The 25,746-nt window shown below is 33.8% G+C and overlaps 1 protein-coding gene across 4 annotated transcripts in view; it reads right to left on the reverse strand.

Annotated features, from left to right (window-relative positions):
• Positions 1–23,766, reverse strand: part of LOC149792489 (uncharacterized) — a 77,189-nt gene extending 53,423 nt beyond the window's left edge. The window contains exons 1-7 of one of the 4 annotated variants that reach the window (XM_089971077.1): positions 23,635–23,766; positions 23,017–23,131; positions 17,847–18,027; positions 14,948–15,533; positions 10,663–10,782; positions 5,056–5,173; positions 2,644–2,763 (exon numbers count right to left, since the gene is read on the reverse strand). In XM_089971077.1, the coding sequence (XP_089827203.1) occupies positions 2,644–2,763; positions 5,056–5,173; positions 10,663–10,782; positions 14,948–15,001 (412 nt within the window). In that variant the 5' untranslated portion in view covers positions 15,002–15,533; positions 17,847–18,027; positions 23,017–23,131; positions 23,635–23,766. Of the gene's footprint in view, positions 1–2,643; positions 2,764–5,055; positions 5,174–10,662; positions 10,783–14,947; positions 15,534–17,846; positions 22,062–23,016; positions 23,578–23,634 lie in introns of those variants that run through there. The other 3 variants (XM_089971078.1, XM_089971079.1, XR_016423578.1) reach the window with 3 other exon arrangements.
• Positions 23,767–25,746: the final 1,980 nt, after the last annotated feature.

Genomic DNA, 25,746 nt, shown 5'->3' on the forward strand with positions numbered 1-25,746 from the left:
GTGAATTCTGAGCATGTTATCACATGTAAGACACAAACAAGTAGTGTAGTGAATTCTGAGCATGTTATCACATGTAAGACACAAACAAGTAGGGTAGTGAATCATGAGCAAGAAAAATTGTATTCACAGTCAACTCTTTCCAAACAGGCCCCTATCTATATCAGCCACCTTCCCGGAATGTATGCATGTTCTAAAATGTTCAGCTACTTTTACACAATAATAATTTTCATACTGACAAGGAAGCAATTTTCACATAACGGGCCACTTTCCATAACTGCACACAAACCCAGATTCCTGGATAACAGTTAAATTTTTGGTACAATGTCTATTTCTTCAGGACCCATCTACAAATGAGCAGGTTAACTTGATTAACAAGGTTCAAAATGAGCAGGTGAGTATAAGATCAAATTATGCTTGTTTAACAACATGCAAAATATGGACCATAATATAAATTATAAAGATTCATATATTTTCACAGGGATGGCAATGGTAAAAAAAGGCAAATAGAAATGTGTAGAAAAGAATAAATATAGGCAGATTATGAAACGTCATGAAAGCACTAAACACTATTGATTCCATAAATTCATGACTTTAACAACTTTAGCATACAGACTCGAGTATTAGAAATATGAAAACAATTTCAAGATACACAAACTAATAACAACACTAAATAACATCAATGTACATAGCAATCCCAGTCATTTTTCTAATATTGAAAAAACTGCATATATATATCTATTAGAAAAAAAGTTATGCAACTTTTAAGTTCCAAAGTATTTACAAATTTCTAGAATTTGTGTCTTATATAAATGTATTCAGATTATATGGCAGCCATGGAACTGAAGTAAAATGTTCTTTGCATAAAAAATGTTATAACTTTCTTTTTGCTGAGATATTATGAAATTTGATATTCTGATTGCATTTTTCCTGCTGAATTCATTGCTCTCACTAAATCTGTTGTCCAACTTCATTATTTCCATTTATAAATGAAAAGCATATAAAGACTTCACAACTTTTATGACATTTAACCTAATACAAATATATCACATTAGAAATAGTTCACATGTATGTAAAACAACTTCGAAAACAAAACAAAAATGCAATGTTTATTCATAATTGTCATTGAAACAATGCTGCAAGACCTAATTTCATGAATAGGATTCAAGCTGGTTTCATCTTCTAAATCCTGTGATGTTTTATTACGTGTTTGCAGAATGGACCAGGGAATGCTGCCATCTTTCACTCAGAACTAACATTTCAATATCATACACCTGCAAAATAATTTATGACTTTCCTATCAAATGTTATCAATGCATACTGAATTTAGGAACCCACTTTAAGTGTGCATGTAGTTACTTGGTTACATATTGTTATACCGAAACTTTGCATTTGTCTGATAGGGATGCGATTTTTAATCATTATTTCATCAGACAATGTCCCATTACAAAATTTATACAAATGTAACAACATAATGAATATAAGGTTGAACATATTTTAAAATGGATGACCGTTTGTCAGTTAAGATATTTACAGCATTGACAACTTGATCCTATTTATAATGGCTGAAAATGCGTGTTCATTTTGTGACTGTATACTGTATACTGTCTAAACCGTACAACAAGCATTAATACAATACAAACTATTTCAAAAAAATCATCTTAGCATGTTCTTCTGGCATACCAATTTGTATGAAATTAATAATAAGTTTAGTTTTGGAACATCAGTTGTGGAAAAGTTGACATCGTTATCAGCTGTTAGAAAATTCAAATATGGTGGACAATGTCGACACAGGGAGATTCAAATGTTTGACAAATTCAATGCTCGTTGGGGTTGGTTTATAAATGTTTCCAATATATAAATTTGGTAGCCAAAAAAATCTTGGAATATCTCGATTTTGATGACATATGAGGCATTTATTTAAATTGCCAAACTTTTGGTCAAATCTGCGTAGAGTTTGAGGGATTATTTCTTTGTGTAGGAATATCATAGGAATGTGCTACAACCACTAACCGAATTGCTTACTTCTCCTCTAATTGGATTGAAAATTTCATGAATACTCATGAAGTTTTAATAACCTGCATTTTGTAACAAAGAGAGGTGACATGCGACCGCGGCATGATCAGCGCTTATTTCCAATGACACATTAAATGTTACTTTCGGTGATTATAAAGTAATAATTCCATTAATATAGCATCAAATATAAAAAGAAAACATGCCCATTATAGATAATTTCATTTGTTTTTACAATATATAAAATGTGTTGGAATCAGATGACAGGTATTGACGCTGCAATGAAAATTCTTCACTTTGTCAAGTTTCATTAGATTTCCAGGTAAACTGTCATCTTGTCCATGTTAGACTGGGGTTACTACATAATCCACTTTGGGATCTTAATTTAACTCCTATTGGAGGACATGAAAAAACAAAAACAATAACTTATTGTAGCAAATTCCATGGAAACACATGTTGACATTGAATTATTAAACAGCACATTTATATAAACACGAAAATTAACAGTAAAAAGGAGATTTTATTGAGATACAATGAATATTCATTCCTTCAACTGGTCACACCTGGAACCAAAACATTTTTTGAGAGGTTATAACTGGAATATCTGAACTAAATCTGCATAGCAGTCCGTACCTTCATGTGGTTTGATGATAATGGGCGGTATTATAGGACTGGGACCAATAACTGACGGCATTCTTGAGCTGTCGGATGCTTGAATAGACGGGGGTATGACACTTCTCTCAGGTCCAAGACCTAGAATCAGGTATTAAGAACTAATAACTTTTAAACAAATTTCATCTTAAACAAAGTCAAGGTTGTTAAATACACAAGGCCAAAACGGAACTGTTATTGCTCGCATGATTTAAATAACGTGTTGATTTCACTAAGCTGATTATCTACTATTTTAAGAACAAAATCCTCTGCGAACTTTTTAGTAAGTGTGATAAAACTTCTTTGTAATGACAATACATAATATGCATAGATCTCACCCATAACCTGACTCATCCAAGATCTTTAACACAGAAACCTATTTATCAAGTTTTATCAAAAATGGATGAGGTACAGTCTTTATAGTAGTGACAAGTTCAATGAATCAAAATCAAGATCATGACATTAACATGCACTGATCTCACACGTTACCAACTTGTCCAAGATCTTGATGTTAAAAACCCATAGACAAATTATGACCAAAATCAGAATAGAAATACTACTGCCATTGTTTTAACAAAGCTGACCATATCTACTGACTGTATAAATCGGAAAGGCATACATGCCAGAATGATCTATCAAACTTGGTAAAATTCTGCTAAGTGCCATGTTGCATTACCTTTTGACTTTGGCTTTTGTGTACCAGTGAGTTAGTACCTATGTTTCACTCAAAACCATGCACTGATCCAGCACACATATCACTTAATAACATGTATGGGTCAATACATGAGATTTATTTACATATCTGTGTTTTATTTGCTTGTCTATATTGTGTAATTTATCAGAAAATCATCACAAACAAAACAAACTGGTACCTTCTAGCACCAGTTCTGTGGTACTCACCTTGTCTTTTTAGATACATATTGGAAGAGAGGTTGAAATTTCAGACTAACATTTAGTTGTATTTTTCTGTGTGAAGGCCAATTCTACACCCCTGAGTCCAATGGAGTAGCATTTATAGGGGAAACATGGTAACAGAGGAAACAAACATGTGCAAGATCACTTCATTAATATGCCTTGATCATTACCTCTCTTACATTTTAATATCAGCTTACACACCAAGTTTGATCAAAATCTGATCACAGTATGATCTCCAGAGTGGTAGTAAGCTCACAGAATCAGATGCAAAAGATCAAACACCATATCATTATGAAGGTTTTGGGTGTTTTTTCTGTGTTGTGTGGCAGAGTAACACTATGAAGGTTACAACAAATCAAGGGAGATAAATTAAAGTACCTTGCCTAAGCACTAAAATGATAGTAGTTGACCCAGGCAGACCTGATGGTATGAATCAAACCCAAACTCTTATGGTCATAAGTACAATGTCTTGACCACTGAAACACTGCAGCTCAAAAGGTTTTTGGACTGAACTCTAGGAAATCTTAGTAAATTTCTCAAAGACCTCATCTAACAAAAGCTAGCAAAAGAGGATCTGCATCCTGAGAACAAATTATGACTCAATAATTTTTCAGACAGTTTCTAACAAATGATACAACAAATCTGTTTGAAAACACTGAGAATACAAAATGGAAAATTGGTACATTTTCAAAAGCTATGATTAGTATTTCTTTACTCTTTTTAATTTGCAGAAATTGTAAAACAATGTTTGCACACACAAAAAGATCTCTAGATTGTTAACTTAAACTTCTCACCCATTTTGCCCATATTTATTTCTCACTTCTTTTTATTCCAGGGCTACACCTGACAAATATGGCTAATCTTTTTATTCCAGGGCTAATCCTGACAAACATGGCTAATCTTTTTATTCCAGGGCTAAACCTGACAAATATGGCTAATCTTTTTATTCCAGGGCTATACCTGACAAATATGGCTAATTTTTTTATTCCAGGGCTAATCCTGACAAACATGGCTAGTTCTTAAAGCTTCATAGTGTAACCTTTAGGAAACCTGCAATTCAAAGTTTTAGTTAGAATGGAAGTAGTCTATATAAGAAGCCATGCTAAATTCTGACTGCCATAGAGACCTCTGTAAAAAATAATCTGTGATTCAAGATAATCTTAGTTTAAAACAGTGACTTAATGATAAATCAAGCCTGACCAAACTATCATTTTTCAAAATCTTAAAGCAAGTATAAAATACAGAGACTCTATGCAGCACTTGCAGTCACATATATAATCTGTATACCATTACACATAACCAACAATGACAAAGTGAATTAGAGGGTTCGGTGAGGCAGTTCAGTCCTATGTTCTAACTCAAAGAGCTGATATTTATTTATACTGAGCGTCCAAGATCATCAACAATGAAACAATCCTAATTTCTCAAAGATGTTCACAAAAGCAGATAATAAAACTCTTGTGTTGCACTTTAGTTTACCTGTAGGTCTGATTTCCATATTGCTGGGCCTTGGCTTGGTATGCATGAAAACACAGTGTGACTTTGTGCATCCTCCTGGCTGATTCTCCCAATAACATTGTATTGTATTTCTATCAGTCTGAAATCATAAGGAAAGGCATGCAGTCAGAAATGTAAAAAAGAATGCATGACTAAGAAAAAATTTAACTTGAGGTAACCAAAGTTTTACACACACTGTATTCCCTCTCTCTCAAAAAGCACAGGGAAACTCAGATCTTTTCCACTCACCTGTATGTACATATGTCCTTGAAAACTTTCTGAATCCTAATCCCATCCCTGTGGGTAGGGATGGGAGATGGGGCAGGGTGGGGTGGCGGTGTGGGGCTAAGGTTGATTCTACATACATTTGTCACACAGCTCTCAAGTTTGCTTCAAATGTCTAAGAACTGGTATGCATGATCAGGTGATAACAAATATCAATCGGGCATCTGTGGATCATTTCTAAAGTTATTCCCTACCCAAACATCTTAGCCTTGGTCATAACTATTTAGATCCCTATCCTATAACAATCTGCGCATTTACTGGGCATGAAAAAACAAATTTATACTCATGACTTCATACATTCAAGAACTTTCACTCACTTTTAACATTGAATAGGGAGCAGAGATGATTCCAACAATTCAATTTTCGGGCCATCATCCCAAGAATTTCATTACAAAATGTTCTTTTGGGAATTTTGAACACATGCTTATGGTTTCTACCCTTAAAACACATAATTTTGTTTTACAATTTAACTTTTAGTATCCCTTTATAGCAGATTAGAAAATTAATATTACAAACCCAATTCAATATTGTTTTTGTATAGAATTCATATTTTTAAATAGCAGAAGTTACTGTTGTTGTGCTTTTGGTATAAAAAAACAGCATTAAAAAAAAAAAAAACAGGTCCTAAATATGAACAAAAATTTATCTCTTTATTCCTCCAACATAATAGAAATTTAGGCTCCAATATAATAATTATGTTATTTACTTACAAGTTCACATAGAATAAAGGTAACCTATATGGCACCATACCAAATTAATGTTCTGTGTTTTGATGGATAGGAATCTTTACAGCATATTTACCAAGCACACACAAGCCAGCAAATTGAAATACCAAATGACTGTTAAAGCTACATGCCAATTTCAGTTTTTAAAAAAGCTTTAAATAAAATGTCATAAAAAGTTTGATTTGGTACACATGAAGTAGCTGAAAAATTTAGCATTTCATGCTAGATCAAACATACCTTGCAGATGAATTTCAATTCAGGCATTGAATTTAAGCAATTCTAAGCACTTGATGTATGTATCAACCATTACCAATAATATATTAACCAACTACCAAACAGCTAGTCCCAACAACTTGTTCTAATTAAGGAAAGAATATGTCACTATGAAACGGGTTTAGTTTTCGGCTTTGTGGGGTTTAATGCTATTTTCAGCACATGACAGGATATACATAGTGGTCAGAATATTTGGTGGAAACCTAGGAAAGAATCACCATGAGAAGCTACTGACAGATACTCTTGCAATGAAAATGGGGAGGAGTTGGCTCCCTTGTAAGCTTTTTTGACAGTGTACATACATTGAAGAATCTGAATAATTACAGGGTCCATGCCTATGGATGATTAGGGTAAAATAGTCAGCAGTCGTTAACTCTAAACAGGCCCAAGAAAAGAAAATTTACTTTGCCTTGCACTGATTTCATGACATTTTGCCCACAACATAACGTTTCAATACAATGTATTAATAATCAGAGAAAACACTGATTTTTGTGTCTATATTTCAATTAAAGAGGAAGGTGGAAAGACAGAATAGAAGCTTTATACTCTGGTAGTCAATTTTAGTACTAATCTAATAATCATAAAAACCAGAAATTGCATTACTATGTACAGAAAAGTCACGCATAAAAATGTGAAAAATTGTGTTTTGTACCCAACTATAAATTATGACTAAGTGCATGTATCCATGTCCAATACTAAAAATATTAACTGTTTTATCCAAAATTTATTTCATACAAAAGACAAAATTAACGTTGTAATACTAGGAGGTCAGCTTTTAATTCAGTGCAGCAATACAACAAATACTTACACAAATTATGTATCAAAACAGTCAGTGCTTAATTAGATTCTCACGGAAAGGTTTGAGGACATAGCTGTTACGGTAGATTGACATTTCACGTTTGAATACAACAGGGCACATTGTATTTATGATCAATACACTAAAACCAAACTAAAAGATAACTAAAAAAATGCATTTCACTTGATAAAAAAAATTGTTTAATTGGTATTTATTTATTAAAGTGCTACCTCAAATAAGCATTAGAGACATTGTCATTGCTCGAACTTTCAAGACATTTTAACAAAAACCAAGACTTCTTACTTATTAACACATTAACCCCTGACGACAAGTTTACGTGGCAGGAGGTAGTAGCTTACAGGCTACTGCCGAGCTCTGTAGCGTCAAGGTCATGTAGGATACACTAAAGTGAGTGGTATTATAGATAAAGCTGTACCTTTGTCACTTTTTGCCGATTATGTTGATACCGCATATAGCCGATTATTAAAATTAACATAAATCCGCACCCATTTTAGGAATTGTTAGTTATAACAAAAATAGGGCATGATTTACTTGTCAATCAAATGCTAGTTCTAACTGTAGAACAGGCAGTTTCTTGAAATAATCAGCCTCATTAATTGGTATTGGCAATTTTAATAATTGGCTATATGCAATATCGGTATAATCGCCAAAAAGTGACATCGGTACAGCTTTAATGCTCTGTGATATGTTTCTTCATTCCTTCTTTTAATTTAATGATGGTAATCAATAGTTATATATGTGGTACAGTAATGCCAGGTCAAGCTGACTCATGTAAGTTTCATTGGTGGAATGGAGATCATAATTTGCTTGACAATGTCAAGAAAAATTTTACAGCATTTAGTGATCATTCTTGGGATTTAGGAAGCAATTCACTAACAAGCAAAGCATGTAAAGGGCGGCAAAAATATATTTCTGAACTCATGGTTGACAGAGATGTACTTTGTGAAGCTAGCCATAAATTAAAGAAAAAAGGGGGGGGGGGGGCATTTAATTCCTGAATGTGTGAAATCGATGGTCGCATTATATGTCATTCATCTTACATTGCAAAGTACGATCGTAGGGTTTTAGTATTAAAATGTCATTATTTAAATAAAGTTTCTTACAAAAATATTATTTGGAAAAAAATATACATAATATAGATTTGCTTAATACATGATGTTTCTATTTAAAAATAGAGAGACTGAAGGAAAGTAGATATTTTACATTTGATAATGCATTTATTTCAGGTGAAAACAGCTAGACCTATGCACTAACGGTGATGTGCAATCCAAAGACCATGGAAGTAGTGCAAAACAGTCATGTAATAATTTATTTTGTAATATTATAGCTGTATTGCTTGTTGTCAATAAAGTAATAACTATCCCATCTTTTTCAATTTTCATTGCCTATTACATTAATAGTCTTGGAAAATATTCACTACTTATTCTGGCGATTGTTTTTGAAAATTGGCAACATAATATTGAGATTGGCGAATTTTTTGGGGGGACAATTTTTGAAAAGCCAGGACCATCCCTGTATTGTGTATGCTGGAAGTTCAACGGCCACACGAGGCCTCAGTGGCTGGTTGGCTGCTGTGATTGGGATGAGTGCATGCATGGTATTGATAATTTGTTGCAAGCAGACAATCAGCGATAGTTTACAGCAAGCGTGTTAAAAAGTATTTACTTTTAAGAATATACTGTCTTTCAGTTAACCCCCAAATCAAATGTTTATTTCTTAATTTCCATTTAATTCTGATTTAAAATTCAAGCCATGTCATGATGAATGTTATGGTTAAATTTATATTTTGGAAATTTGTTTACATCGGCACCGATTATACTGATTGTTCCAATAATCGGTCAGATTATGAGATGGCCGATTAATCGGTACATCTTTAATTATAGAAAGGTAGACAGATGTAGCTCTACAATGATACCAAATAATCTGGAAGATCTAGTTGCACTACAAAATACCGTGGGAAAAACCTCATTTTTGGGACCCGATCTTTTTAAACCCAAAATTCGCCTATGGTCGGAATCCAATTTTTTGGTCTCAGAGCTAAGGCAGAGTGGTATGAACTGCAAACAGACAGATGAGCCTTTGCAAAAAAGTATGATAAGATGGGCATTTGGAATAAAGAGTGGTCTTGATACGAAAATAATGGGCCAATTATGCAACAACAAAAAAAAATGCAGCTTTCATCCTTCTGCTCATGTGTGAGCCAAATAGCCAATGAAAAATGATGTTCTAACACAACTGGACATTAGGTTATTGGAAAATCAAGTGTAAGTTTATGTATTAGGATGTATTCAGAAATAGCTTTCAAAATGTGTTTCCTACTCGAATTTCAGGTGAAAACGACAAAAACCTCCAGGGGTTAATGTGTGCAAAAGTCGATAATTTCATAAGGTTTCAGTTTTGTTTGTGATTATCTTCATGTTCATCAAGTAGGGGTCACATTTTTGGCACTTTCTAGTTTTATAAAAATGGAATCCATGACTGACACTGCATAATAAGCAGGTTTTTGAGTTATCGATGGAGTTGTATATTCAGATCTAGTTTTGAGCCTTCTCCAAGGACATACAAGTCAAACTCCATGAAAGCCAAAAATATTACACAACTAAGAGGTGAAGAAATTTTCATCCACAACTGGATTGATAAGTACCCATGGCTTTAAGGCACTGGCTCAGACCAGAAGTTTTGTTTTGCAGTTAATGCAAACAATATTTTCAGTCTGGCACGGGTTGGAAATTCAACTGGTGTATTTGTCACAAGTGACAATTTCAGGATTTAATCAAGCAAATCTCATCACAGTTTTTGACCTCATAAAGCCTGTACAGCACAGTATATAGATGATTCTAAACATGTCAAATCATTTCACAGCTGGTAACAAACTACACAAAAATTTTAATTATCGAAATTAAGAATATTAACCACATTAAAAAAAACAAAAAAAAAACAAAAAAACAAGCAAATATTTAAAACAATATATTAACTTAAATCCTTGATGATGATATCATTCATTTTTGGACTGCCCTTTTACATCTCCAACCAATTAATGATTACATTTTTCACAAATTGACCTTAATATTCAAAATAATTAGTTAGATTGGTTATCACACAATCATAAGAACAGTTGCATATTGTCAATTATGTTGGGAATATTTTATGACCGAGATCTTATTAGTATTTCACATACTTCTCTCAGCCTAAAAAGTCTATTTTTCACCAGGTATCTATGAGGAACTATCTCCATTCGTATGGAAATAACTGCCCCATATCTGGTGTTTCTAAATTAACATCCACAGCTTAAAACAAGTACAAAATTTGAGGAAAACCTTATATGAGATGTAACAATTATTGCATGACATCATATTCTGTCATGGTTCGGCATATAAATATATATTTTGGACAAGAAATGGATGCTGGAACACTTGGTGCAAGTCAATTGAAATAATGTGAACATTTGTAAATACTTCTTGATGCTCAAAAACAAATAATTTAACGTACCTTGATTTCCATGTGTCGGAATTTACAGGCAGGCCTAAAACACTGCCCCTGTCTCCATAAGGTACACACAGTTTCACTTCCCAATGCTGCTTCACAGTGACGGAATGGACAACTGGTATCCTGCAAAGTAAAATCAGACAGGTTATTTTCATTAAGACTCGTGCTGGCAAGTATATTATTTGTACCATAAGAGGCACTCATCCCTGATATATATAATCTATGTTGGGGTTTGGACTGAGACAAGGAAATCCCAGTCAAGGCATATAATGTAACCCCACAACTGGGATTTCCTTGTCTCTGTCCAAACCCCAATGCACATGATTCTTCTCACCCAATATTTTCCTTTAAAATAAAAAGAACTCTTCACTAGTGTAACATAGTTCATGTGCAAATGTTTAAATGCAGCTCAATAATACAAATATGTTAATGAGGGCTGTGGTGTGACCGTTGCATCCCAAGTACCTACACAATTTATATGCATGAGCAAAGAAATAATGACAACATAAAATGTTGCATAGTAATGAGGTATTATCACATGTAATATATAGATGTTACATGAAATTGACAATAAATAATTAATATTTATTACAAGAAACTGTTTTATTTTCATCAGTTCCAATTTTCAAAAGTTATATTGTAAATAATGAAACGATACTGGGTACTCAGCTCTACTGTAGTTATACTTAGTACAAGCTGTAATGAAGAGTAACATGTTGCATTAGATTATTCATGGGTAACTAGTGATCTGTGTCACTATCATATATTGCTCTCCTTTTCTTTGGAGAAGGTGAAACTGTCTGTGACATACTTGTGTTGTCCTTAATATTGATTGCAAAATTACCCCATGTATAAAAACCCTCCAAATACAGACCTTAATGGATAACCATGTGCTAAACTTTCAAGTTCACGGATTCTTTGAAAATTAATTTTTCTGTCTTGGAAATATTGCAAGTGCTACAGTGAAATTTGCTTATGGATTAATGTGTTGACGGATATATGATTCCTTCTGGCTGGTAAGTGTATTATTTGTCATTAAATACTGTAGGTATATTTTTTATTCAACTGGGGCACAATGGATATGCTTAACAAAATTAGAATAAAGCATGTTTGACATAACACATTTTGGGCTGTTACTAAGTTTTCTGTGGTTGTTAAGAGAATTGGGAGGCTATGAAGTGCATACATCTGTAGTCTATATGCATGGATCAGTGTTTTCTTCATAGTAAATTTCACACATCATTGAGAATTTTATCCTATCTGTAGCACAGTCAATTTTCAGGTCAGCGTCATTAAATGTAGCTAGCAGTATATAATTTGTTTCACATGAAGTATTTAAGACTAGTTATGTAGCTTTAGCTACATTTAATTACGTTGACCTGAAAATGTACTGAGCTAGGCCCGCATTTAGGATAAAATTAACCATGCTGTATAGAAAAAACTAGTATAATATCAAAAAGCTTGACATCGTATGTGTGTGTTCTTGTCTCTCTCTAAATGTTCTTGTATGGTGTGTTCTCAAAGATGGATTAACATTAAGTTACTATGTTTTTGTTATATATTTGTTGTTGTTTTATTTTAGAACAACTATGCCAGGCACATCAGAACACAAAAAGTAGTTCTGAGCACGTGGACACCTTGAATGAGTTGATTAGACTGAGATAAGAAAAGTAAGGTTAGCAACAAATTCTACAATACTGGTGCCCAAAAGAAATATTCTAATTTTATCATTTGTCAAAAGCACATGCTAGCACTCCTCACATGCATACCAAGGTTCAACCCTGGATGTGGTACTGACCATAGGCATGGCAAGATACCTGCCTGGATGTGGTACTGACCATAGGCATGGCAAGGTTCCTGCCTGGATGTAGTACTGACCACAGGCATGGCAAGATTCCTGCCTGGATGTGGTACTAACCACAGGCATGGCAAGATTTCTGCCTGCATTTGGTACTGACCAAAGGCACAGCAAGATTCCTGCCTGGATCTGGTACTGACCACAGGCATGGCAAGATTCCTGCCTGGATGTGATACTGACCATAGGCATGGCAAGATTTCATGTTAGAACGTGAATGGGGACGAATAGTCACTCCAGTAACTGTCTTTTCACTCAAATGCACAAAAAAGCAAAGTTATCTCAGTCTTTGCTCAAGCTGACAGCTTCACCTCAACCTACTCCTTTTGTTGCTATTAAATGCTTTATTATTCTGAGCAGTATATAAACAATGGTGCCATTTATTCTAGGTTCAGAAGCAATATTCAAACGTTTGAAAAGTGTATTTCTTATACATTTTCGTCTCAATTTAATGACTGGCTGCTGTTGTTGTGGGGTTTAACGCCATTTTTCAGCACACGATAGGCTATACATGGCGGCCAGTATTAATGGCGGAGGAAGAACCCAAGAAAACCCCTGAAAGAACCACCGACCCATGAGAATCTACTGGCAAGCTTTCTCTCATACCCACATTGGCTGAATCTGAGACTCGAACCGCCAAAGACAGAGTTGAGATGGCAGTGATCGAACCGCCAAAGACAGAGGTGAGATGGCAGTGATCCGTAATGGACAGCACTTTAGACCACTCGGCCACCCGTTAATAACTGGCTGCAAATGTTTCAATCAAATGAGACCTCTGTGAAAAATTAACAAGTGAAGATTGATGCGAGTGAAGTTAGAAACATCTCCTGAAACTGATGGCTAATACATATTTTTTTATGGGAATCTATTTTCTATGTTAATGATTTTTGCAAAGACACCCACAACACAAATTTTGCTGGATCGAAATAAAAAAAATTTAGAAATATTTTCACCAAATTCACTGTTACTTTTGTGTTTAATATTACTAGCTACAAGTTTGAGTAAAATGGCTGTTTTAAAATCACGTGACTCTTTCAAACTTCCTAAATTTTAACCTCTATACCTTCCTTTCTGCCTCTTCCAACCACTGGCATGGTAGAGAAGCCATCCCATCTGCGTCCAGTATGGACCCTGCAATGCTTAATTTTTTTTCTTGTCCAAGTTATGACCAAATATCATTGCACACAGAGAAATCTTTAAAAGCAATAATGAACCATGTGACTGTTTACCAGATAAAGATTGCTACAAATTTTGTCAATACCGTTGGCTGCAGAAATGAATGCAAAGTAAGCTACAGGTAATCTACCTGTGGTATCCCTTTAATTTATTTCTAAGTAAATAACCTGCTTCTTTATAAATGGTTCATGAAGGCAATCTTAATAGTATAACTATATTGGCAACAATTTCAGACTATGCAGAAACTTGTAAACTTTGCATCAATGTATCAGGTAATATATCGAACAAGTATGGTTTTTATATACGTATGATTTATATAAAAAAATTGGGGTTTCGCACAACTAACAGCCAACCAGTCTGACAGGAAATAAGCTTTGCCTGCATGAGTGCATGTGTTTAGCATACAGTATGGATAGTTATGTGAAAATATTGATGACAGCAAACAAAAACTGGCATGATGCTGACAGGTGACAGGGTGATATGAAAATACTGACCTTGGCAAGCAAAAAATCCTGCTGGTATGATGCAGAGATTACAGGGCGATGTGAAAATATTTATGTTGGCAAACAAAACACCCTGCAGGTACGATGCAGACAGAGGTTACAGGGCAATGTGAAAATATTTATGTTGCCAAGAAAAACAGGAATGATGCTGACAATTTACAGGGTGATGTGAAAATATGTCAGTAAGCAAAACAGCTATGATGCAGACAAAGGTTACAGGGTGATGTGAAAATATGTCGGTAAGCAAAACAGTTATGATGCAGACAGAGGTTACAGGGTGATGTGAAAATATGTTGGTAAGCAAAACAGCTATGATGCAGACACCGAGGTTACAGGGTGATGTGAAAATATGTCGGTAAGCAAAACAGCTATGATGCATACAGAGGTTACAGGGCGATGTGAAAATATGTCGGTAAGCAAAACAGTTATGATGCAGACAGAGGTTACAGGGTGATGTGAAAATATGTCAGTAAGCAAAACAGCTATGATGCAGACAGAGGTTACAGGGTGATGTGAAAATATGTCGGTAAGCAAAACAGCTATGATGCAGACAGAGGTTACAGGGCGATGTGAAAATATGTCGGTAAGCAAAACAGCTATGATGCAGACAGAGGTTACAGGGTGATGTGAAAATATGTCGGTAAGCAAAACAGCTATGATGCAGACAGAGGTTACAAGGTGATGTGAAAATATGTCGGTAAGCAAAACAGCTATGATGCAGACAGAGGTTACAGGGTGATATCTCCAACTGTACCTTACTGCACGTTGAGTAGTAGAAGAAATAGCAATCGTCTCCTTGAGTTGACATCTTTCCTTTGTGCAAGTCTGTATGAAGATTCCTCCTGTGATATCTCTACACAGTGAAGTCAGTTAAATTCAAGCACTTTTTCAAGTCTTGATCCAACAGATCATAAAACAGGTGTCCCTTATATCCTTCCTCGAATGTTCCAAAGTATAAATCTTTGGTCTGTCATATGCACACTAAACTGTGATAATGTCCAAGTATGTAGCTATAAGGATCATATATTGTACCTGTATATTCAAAGTCATTTATAAAACAGACAGTACAAGTTAAAACAATTTTTCGATTTTTTCTTATATTGTTCCTTTTTACTTCTTTTTTTAAACCTTAATTTTTTTATAATTTTTTTAAAATAATTTTTTTTTATTTTTCTTTTATATTTTTTCTTTTTTATATTTTTCTCTTTTTTCTATATTAAATCTTTTTTTTATTGTCCTCTTCAGCATTCAAAGACCACTCAAGTTAGCTCTGTCCAATTAAAAAAATTTAACCGAGATGAAGCATTCTCACATCAGAAGCTGTAAAACTGATCTTTAATCTGAAAAATAATAAAACATGGATGATCAATACAATAACCTCCAGTACCTACATTTAAATATATGCAACCTATGGTACACACAAAGTGTATTGACCATTTTCGACTAGTGCATGATATGTACTTGCAGAACTATCCAGCACGGTGAAATCTCCAGGATATACAGGTGGAGTCTGACCTGACCTACACCATGCTGTCATTTAATAGACTTAACTAATTTATGACCCAACATGTTACGACCTATTTTAAATCCTTTAAAGATATAGATGTAATTCACAAACTGGCCATGCAGAACTCACTCGTACAGAGAGGTTAAATGTTACAACTGATGAGAACTATAGATGGAGGCATATTACAAAGGCACGGTTCCTTGAACTACTCTCATCAGCATGAGTGAAATATGGTCAATACACAGAGTGTATAAACTGAAACGAACACTTTATTTTCCTGTTTGAATATTCACTGAATGTATACCAATAGGATTCAAATATTCATTAATATTAATAAAAGAGTAAAAATCCATCCTATTTTTTTGTCTACTGATACTTGCATTTACTGAATAATCCCAATCCCAATCAAGAAACAATACAAACAGTCAAATGCAGGAATGAAAAGGTCTTTTTGTTAACAATGAAAACCAGACATTTGGCAAATGAAATCAATTTAATGGTCAATTTTATTAATTCAATCTATATACATTAATTGAAGGGCTGCTGAATTTGTCAAACTAGTATATGCCATTTTGACCTAATGATTACTTTGTGAATTGGAATTGGAATTTCATCTGACTTACCAGATTTTAATTTATTCCATTGCAAAATGATTAATTCAACATTACATTTGAAAGTAAATGTTTATTGCACAAAATGCTGCCAAACTTGCTGAGTAAGCAAACATTTTGAATACCAATTTTTATTTGAATATTCACAAAAAAGTATTCTAATTCAAATATTGAGATATTCGTTCCAGCTCTACTTTGTGTGGTTTCATTTACCATCCCACCCCTATTTTCAAGAGCCCCCCCCCCCCAAATTCCCAATAAAATCAATAAATTTTTATATCTTTAAATTAATTTCAGGCTAATTGATACTACAACAAAATAATGTTTACTAAGCAACAATTAACTGGGAATTAGATTTTTGATTCAACAGAGGATGCCAATGTAATTAATTTTGTTGACAAAAATTTGATATTTTCCAGAAAATTCAGTTTGACCTGAATCTTTCCATAAAACCTAATAATAGAAACACTTGTTTCTATTTTTGACTTAGTTCCTGGCCTTGACTGAGAGTCAAGTAAACACCTTTTTATTGGAGTAAAATGACTGGTTCTATCAAGGACATACAGGGGCTAAATGATTTTATTTTATATGTAAACATGATCATGTTTGCACAATTAGGCATTGCCAAAATTGTGAAATACTTAGTATTAATAGTGATGTTTAGAGAGAGATCTGAGAGTCCAGGCTTTTAAACACTTGATGTCAAGTTCTTTTCTTCAGTTGTGACAAATATTGAATTTTTGAATTATTTGTTAATTTTTCTTCAGATTATTTGGACTCGAAAAGATTAATTCATTTCTCTGGAAATATTGTATTCAAACAGAATTCTTGAACAAGGACATTTATTGAAAATTTAATTTGAACTTCCAAGACTGGAGAATTAATTATCATGTTTCTAAACAGAACTGTAGACTTCAACACAGAACAAGTTACAGCATATGTCATTGCCTTCCATCTTGGTTTCTGCGTCGAGACCCGAACTTGAAATCATTAAAGCATTTCATTATTAGGACTTCGCAAATTTTATTCGTGGATTATTCTTGGATTTTTTTTGGATTTGATTCTGGAAACCATCAGTTCATATATTTTCATTTTTACAGAATTTTTCCAGCAAAAATAAATTATTTCTTATATTTTTCAAAGCTTGTTGTTTTCACTCTTTCTTGTGTTATTGTTTATTTGAGCCATGTAACGTAAGAAAATGTATATAAAACAAAATATAAAGGTAAAAATTATAAATATCCTACAAATATAGGGTCAAAGTTGTATAAACCTCATTTCCCCCATAAGGTTCAAGCTTTTATTAGGTGGTACATCCTCATAAAGTTCTTTAATTGTATTCACAATGGAAAATGCCTGTCTCACAGGGTGGAAGTTGATAAAATTGAGCAAAATGAGAAAAGTTTGAGAGAATCTTAGATCTGGCAGAAAGAAATTTACAACAAGACTGACAGAATCAAAGACCAAGAATAAAAGAGACTGACGGTTTTAGAGATTTAAAGAGGCTGAGAATGAGTGCAAGTATGTATACTTACTGCCAATGTTTTCGATGACAACTGTATCCATGGCATCATCGCAGGTTATCTTCAACTAGCTGCAGCACCTATTCTAACTATCTGATAATTGCCCAATCAATTCCAATTCAATATCAGTTTTCAAGAATTAGGAAATTTGAGAAGCTGATGAAACAAAATTTACTGATCAAGATTTCTTTGGCTAAAAAAAACAAACAAACATTTCATAACAAGCATCCATTATCTCAGGGAGTGATGCAATAATATGGTGCTGAGGTTAAAAAAAAAGAAGGTACTATTGAAATTCAGATCTTTTTGATTCAAAGATTGACAAGCAGGTCAAGATGGCACTTTTTCTTTCCAGTTAACGCCATTTAACTGCATAACATTTTACAGAGAAATAAAGTCCCAATGCATATCTTACGCTCACTTTCTGCTTACACAAAGAGGTGTCTTGCCCCCAAAACACAGTAATGCACATAACACCATGTACTGCTCTGTTAAGCATATTAACAGATTTTTTAATTAAAGTATTTTAAGCTTGCTTTATATTTTTTCCAATGCATCTGGATACAATGCCCTTAAGATAATATGAAATACATTTTTTCACTGAGGCAAAGGATATATTAAAAACAAGAAATTTCTCCCTTGTCTAAACTTACAGATGGTCACTGTAAAGTACCCTTGTGCATGCAGATAAATTGTACTTTAGAAAAAACTAAATATTGACACTCCTACGCTTTCTTCTACTTAAAACTCATAAATGGGTTGTAGGTAAATGTGGGTTATTTTAATACTGTATATACATATATATATATATATATATATATATATATATATATATATATATATATATATATATATATATATATCTGAAACAAATTAATTGAAAACATTAAATAATATTAAGGTCAACCTATCAATGCAAAAATTTACACATGGTTACAAATAGCCACTACCAGTACAGTACCTCAAACCTTATTTGATTGTTTATATTGATTGTTTTAATACAATATTCACTCAGTCCTGACTATATGCACATTACACCATATGTATGCACGTTTCCAGTGTTCCTAAAACTTATTTACCAAGCTATTTTTACTTTGAAGTGCGCAGTCCAAAGACAAATCAGGTCATTACACGTGTTCATGTTTCCATAAACGATTCAGTACTTCTATCCTAAATTATAGGAAAGGTCTTTCTACTGTCTGTACATAAAATTATGCTGTAAAATTAAATGACAAGTCTTACTGGCCAAACTTTCACTAGATGAAAGAGGTTTATAAATTTCACCATAACTTCTCGGCAACACAATTTAAACAAATTTAAGTTTAAACTCACAGAACTACCCCCCTGTCTGTCATTTACCAATAAGCAAAGTATTATTACCAAAATCCTGGGGCAAAGAACACAAGATGTTTAGTGGATGTATTCTTTAACACATGCAAAAGAGTCTACTATGACCTCTGGGTTGATATACAGCATTATGTATTCAAAATATTTAGAATAATATTGCTCATTTTTTATTTTACAATCAACCTCTATTATAAATAATGGTAAACATCAACTTTCATGGTTCAATGTATAAAAATCAATAAAACACCAGGCAATGAAATTCATATTCTGACCTACCAGCCCAACAAGGATGTTGCAAGGAAAGTCACATCTAAATTCAAATATCTGTTCTTTACATATAAAATGTGGGATAACTGCAATAAATTTCACTTGCCCAAGAATGATTTTCATGTGCCCAGACTTGATGGACGAGGAAATTGTCCTCCCTTGAAACTGTATGTATAGACTGTAAAAGAAACCTCACATTTTGTTCAATTTTACAATTTTGATTATGCAGCTAAAATTTGTCCTACCTATGACCACATCAAATGGAAAATACTACGGACCCATCTCAGTTTTGAAAAGAATCGTTAATAAGACCGGTTTACCCTGAATGGAACTCAAAACGTACACAATTTCATTAAATTATTTATGTTTAGACAGTGGGTTTACAATCCTTCTTATATAAATAATTGCTATCCAAATCAAGAAATTGCAGCTTCATGCCTAGCCCTTGAATTCTTGATGGTACTCATGTTACAGTTGAGTTTTTTGGTAACCTACATGTTACAGTTGAGTTTTTTGGTAACCTAGGCTTCATTTTATTGTGAACAACTTGTCCTTTTCAGTGAGCAAGCTAGTCCTGTGATAAGGTAAGTCCAGAGTGTGTTAAAAAATGTTGTGAGATCCATATTTGATCAGTGTTACACATGCCCCAGGTAATCGGTATTTTCAAGTTTTTAATACATACTCAAACCCAAAAGAAGACACCAGCAGATAATTCTAGATGTAATTACTTTTCACAAGAAAATGTTAACATACAATCAAAGTTTAAGTGTCTCCAATAAGACCCATCAACTTTTATACAATGCAATCTGTTTATGTCAAGACATCTGACTGGTTGTAATTTAACTGGTGTCAAACTCTTTTGGCCAACCAGGAATCCCTGATAGGTGTCCTTGAGTAGTTCTCCAGAAATTAAATTCTGACTTAACAGTTTACATAATATAAAAGTCTATGAAAATTGAATAGATCCTTGTCATTGTTCTTTCTAAATGTAATTTAATTACATTATTTATGTGAAATTACATACATCTAGAACTATCTACTGGCATCTTAACCTTAATGACAATATAATAGCAATAAAACTGAAGTCTTGACCTAGGATAATTGTAACACTCTTTGACAGAAAAAAAGTCATACATTTTGACTTACATTTTCTGGCTCTTATCTTCCAATTTGTTAAAGTCATAAAAATGTGTGATACCTTGTTAAAAAGAAAAATTTGTCCACATTAAAATGGTACCTCCATTTTAACTATGTACCTTAACACAAAGCATGTTTCCCACCAAATCAAATACTGCTTAACTACTAAGCCAATTCCAAGAGGGTTAGCGATAGTGAAATCATACCCAAAAATACTCACTACAACGATTTTCATTTTTTTACATACAGGACCACTTTTGTATAACCTGACATCGAAGAGAAACACTATGATTGTCTACACGACTTAAACGGGTTTTAATTACCAAATAACAGATTCCAATATCTAATGTTAAACTAATGAAAATGTCACCTAAATTTACATAATGTAGTGTATAAAACACTGGACAGTTTTTAGAATTATTCAGTATTATCAGCATGATTATATCAGCATAATAATGTTACATTTGAGGCACAGTCAATTCTTGATAACTCAGACTTGGGTAAAATCAAACTTGTTACAAATATCGTCCATTTAAAAAGTCTACTTCCAATTTAGGACTACTGATACCAACTGATGTTATTTAGAGACAGTGCACAAAAAATATTTTGGCAGAAACAAAGAAAAACTTGCCCAGCCTGACATTCTCATTGTGAAGTCTACTTGCCCAGCAGATTTTTCAACTTGTCTTGGGTGTCTTGGAATTGTTCAGCACTGCCAAGTGCCATGACACCCATGATACACACTAACCAGATATGAAACCAATACAGACGACCAAAAGAAAAAGAAATCTACCATAAGGCCTTAGGTTTCTGAGCTAGTTTGTTACCACTGACAGATATCGTATCTGAATAACCGCAGAGCTGATCGAATCCCATAGCCTGATGTTCTGGACAATTTATTTTTGAAGCTGGTAAAATAAAAACTTGCAGTTCATTAGTACAGGACAAGTACTTTTTCCCATATAATAACAAGTCCAGCAATCACTAATTTCCATGTTTGAATCTCTTTATCTATCCATTTGAGCCCCCTGGCATAGAGAATGCTTGAATCTCCCTCTTTCCATTCGATACCATGTTGCACCTTGGATCTCAAGAAAACAATAACATGATTGAATATATGGTTAACCTTAAATGAGCTGTACTATGGAATTTTCCTTGCCAGATCCTGCTCTCGTCTAATTTGAATCTTCACTCATCAACCAGCATTTATTAAAATATATACTCATGTTAATTTTTTTCTTCTTTTCTTTTCAAAGTAAAAAATTACTATTCAAACGACATTGTGTATTTATATAAATTACTCTCTTTTATGATCAACTGAGGTTGAGAATAAATTAAATCTGTCTTGCCTTACTCTAGTGGTGGCCAATGACTTTAGGAACAAAACCATTTAGCACAAACACTGAAGGTCTTCAATGCCCGATTTGTTGTCTTCTTACAGTTTCTACCAACTCTGGCACTTGTTCGATTTTTTTCCTGAAACAAAACACGCTCAGGACAAGCAGAATCAATTTTTGGGTGCCACAGGACAAGAATCTTGAAGGAAACCCACAACCCTGCACTCTATGTGCAATGCTGCACATACTTTAAGTGGTCATTTATAGATCTTGCATGTGTTAAAATTATAGTCTTGACTGCATATGTGACTAAGCAACTAAATATCAGCAAATCAAAATACTTCACACAAAACAAAGCCAGTATGATCAGTTAGCTATGACACTGTTATCTGGTTATATTGTATTTAGTTAATCAAGAAGGTCAAACGTAAAAAAGCATGAGACAGAAATCTTAGCCACATAAGGTTCTTAATGATGCTTTGCTCTAAAGGAAATATGATTGCAATTTTATCCAAACAACAAACCAGACAGATAACTACTGGCTAAGTGCTGGGCAAAGTAATAGACATGCATAGATTTTCAAATCCAAAAAACAAAAATTATTACAGCTGCAAAATATATAATAGCAATGTATGTTTTTGAAAAATTAAGACCTCTGCAGAAACAAAATGTTATACATGTATATATAGTGTTATTCCTATGGCTAAAGTGCATATATGTTATCTAGGCATGTGCTTGAAATTTTAGAACAAATGAAAAGGCATGAGCAGCAACTTTTGAAACAACTTATTATTGACAAGTGTATGAAGAAAAATAAATTTGGTCAGCCCTGAAATTAATAACTGATAGAAAAATATGAGATCACAGCAAAACATATGACAATGGTCCTATTGCAAGAAGAAGAAAAAAACTAAACTTGTACCTGAACAAATAAAAGTTGCATTTCAAAATGTCTAACTGGGTAAGTAGCTTGAAGAACTAATCTAGTTATTCCTCCTTTAATACTTTAGAAGTGACACAATGAAATGAAATAAAATGCTTGCAAGAAATGTAATGCTGATATTACTGTGCACAGGTAAGAAAATTGTACTGACTGGAACATTGGTCAAGTTACTAAATGAACCAAGTGTCACTACTGCTTCATCCAGATGAATAAGTATTTTGCAAAATTTGTGTCTGGTCCTGGACAGATATCAACGCAAACAGGCTCTGTGAAGAAATATGGTATTCTTTAAGTAATGAAAGTGTCAGCCAATGAGGATGAGACAAGGCTGGAACAATATCAACTTTACATGCAGATGGCTCGTGTCATGCCTATTCAATTCTACAAACTTGATCCAAGTTTTCTCAATTAATTCTGACATTCTTATGTACTACAATATACACCAAGAAGTGTAATCCAATGGTTAAAAATGATGTTCTCTTAACTAAAATCCCCTCTCCCTTGCACGGAATCTTCCTTGACCTATTCCCCTTATCACGAGTTTAAGCTATATAATAGAAATCTTGCTACGTTGATCTACTGCATTAAAAACTGTACAAAACCTGAAATTATGTTTTTACAAATTTTCAAGCATCAGCGACAAAGAAATACCAAAATCAAAGTCAAAGACGACAATGGATTACGGAGAGATCAAAAGGATCCTAAAAACAATACTGAATTTCGCCCTAAAGTGTAAAAGTAACCACTAACTGACTTGTCCAAAATATACCTTATTTGAAATATAGTCATGCTTCTTTAAACTTAAAACCATATTGCTGAAAACTACAAAGACATTTGGTGAAGAATTCTATATGCGTGTTCCATTTCCCTTTATTAGAATAACGTCATCTGACTGCTTCTCCACTGATATATATTAGACTGGTCTCCTACACATTTAGCAAGCATATCTGACCTTAGGTCACACTGGATAGTTTCGTATTTTGACCCCCCCCCCCCAATTTTTAAGGTAGAAGGCATGAACCTAATTATCACAAGCCTAGCATTTATAAATTCACACATAAGCTAAATCTATAATGTGGTTCAGATTTACTTTGAGTTAGGCTTGGAAATAGGTTGGCTTGTTGGTGACTTCCTGTCACAGTTAGATTTGCATTGGAGTTCAAATGCGTAACTTGGGCTGCAAATGAGCTGTCGACTTGGCTTACGTATTTATGTGTGTCTGCTACAGAGGTAAATATCTAAAAATCTAGATGGTTGAGAGGTGATGAAAAGTATGCTAATTTGTTATAGTACTAGTGAACTTTATTCATGCATAAGGCACATACTGATTCTTTTAGCTGCCTTGTCACAGAAAAATATTCAAAATATCAATTTCTTGTCAAAAACGAATGTAAAATTTAGGGGTTGGTGGCAGTGTTGGTTCAGTATAAAAACCACCAGTTGCACCAGGAATTAACCTGATTACTGCAGTCAAAATCTCACATGTATGCTTTCTACAAAAATCATTAGTTTGTTTTTATTTGTATCTTCAGTGTAAAATTATTCTCATTTTTCTGTAATTGGTCATTGTCGGATGAAAATTCACCAGATAAACTGTCCAGTAAGACCTTATGTCGATCGACATTTCGCTCGGCATATTCCGTCCAGTGGAGAATTAACGTCATGCTGTTGTTGTTGTAGGAATACATGGCATCAGCGGTTCCGCCTCCTGTGGAGTTACCACATTTGGAGTTGCGACAGAAAAGAATGATTGTGACTGCTCTGTGCATCTGCGGAATGGGTGCGTATCGTGAATGCGGTCGGATCGAAATTAATTTTCTAGATCCATCAGAGACACAGAGCTCGACGACCAAACGCCTGTGTTTGCATTTCACTTTTTTGGGGTGGGGGACAGACAATTACCCCCTTTCCCCCAAAAAATAAAAGTGTTTTTATGTGTATTTGTTTACCCATAAGGTGCGTGTGTGGGTATTCTTATATATATATATATATATATATATATATATATATATATATAAAAGAATTTTGACCAAAAAGTTATTTAATAAACAATTTTGATGGGGTATTTTTCCCCCTTGTGTTATCTATAGGGATTTTCATCCGATCTAGGTTTCAATTTCCTAGTCAAAATCCCTTCCAGTGACCTTTGCCAAGGGTCTCTTAAGTCCTGTGTATGTTATGTGTATTTGCTATGTTGTTTGTGTGCTATAGATTTATAGCAAAATATCAAATTTCCCCTCAGGTTTTATTATGGTATATTCGGTTTGTTTATTTTAAAAAATGAGATTTTCGTTATTAGAACGTTATATTGCATCCTATATTTTAAAATTATTTTGAATTTGTTTAATTTTGATTGTCTATTTCTGAGGTAAAACGCGAATCGGTGCCTCTATGGAGAACACAAAATAAGTTCTAATATTTTGTGAGTGCGCTTATGGTGTGGCGATTCTCGTTTTCCCGCAGTTTGTATTTCACGATCAGCGCAGATCTCTTGCTAATTTCATATCGCAGCTGTCGTTCCGCTTCGATTATTTTTCACGTCAGTAACACTGAGGTTCCTTCACCGCTCTTCTATAATAATACAATCGCGTATGACAGGCAGACCTTGTTTGGTTTTATCACTATGCGCAAGTGCAATACACACATGTACCTCTAACTATCATTTCTTTTACTGGCACAAATGTAATTATGCAGTTTTAATTAAAAAAATGTATCTGCCTCGGGAATACTTAAATCTCCTGCGACTGTGAATTCTAGAGGTCTGACACCCCTCACATTCATGCTGATTACGATGCATCTCTTACATTTACCGAAAACAATGGTGCTCATCAAGTACGTCCTTGCTGAATAACAGTCGAGATCATTATTGTCCAAGCTGAGT

The sequence above is a fragment of the Sinohyriopsis cumingii genome, chromosome 9 (genome assembly GCF_028554795.1).
Source record: "Sinohyriopsis cumingii isolate HCF-2022 chromosome 9, ASM2855479v2, whole genome shotgun sequence".
Classification (NCBI taxonomy): domain Eukaryota; kingdom Metazoa; phylum Mollusca; class Bivalvia; order Unionida; family Unionidae; genus Sinohyriopsis; species Sinohyriopsis cumingii.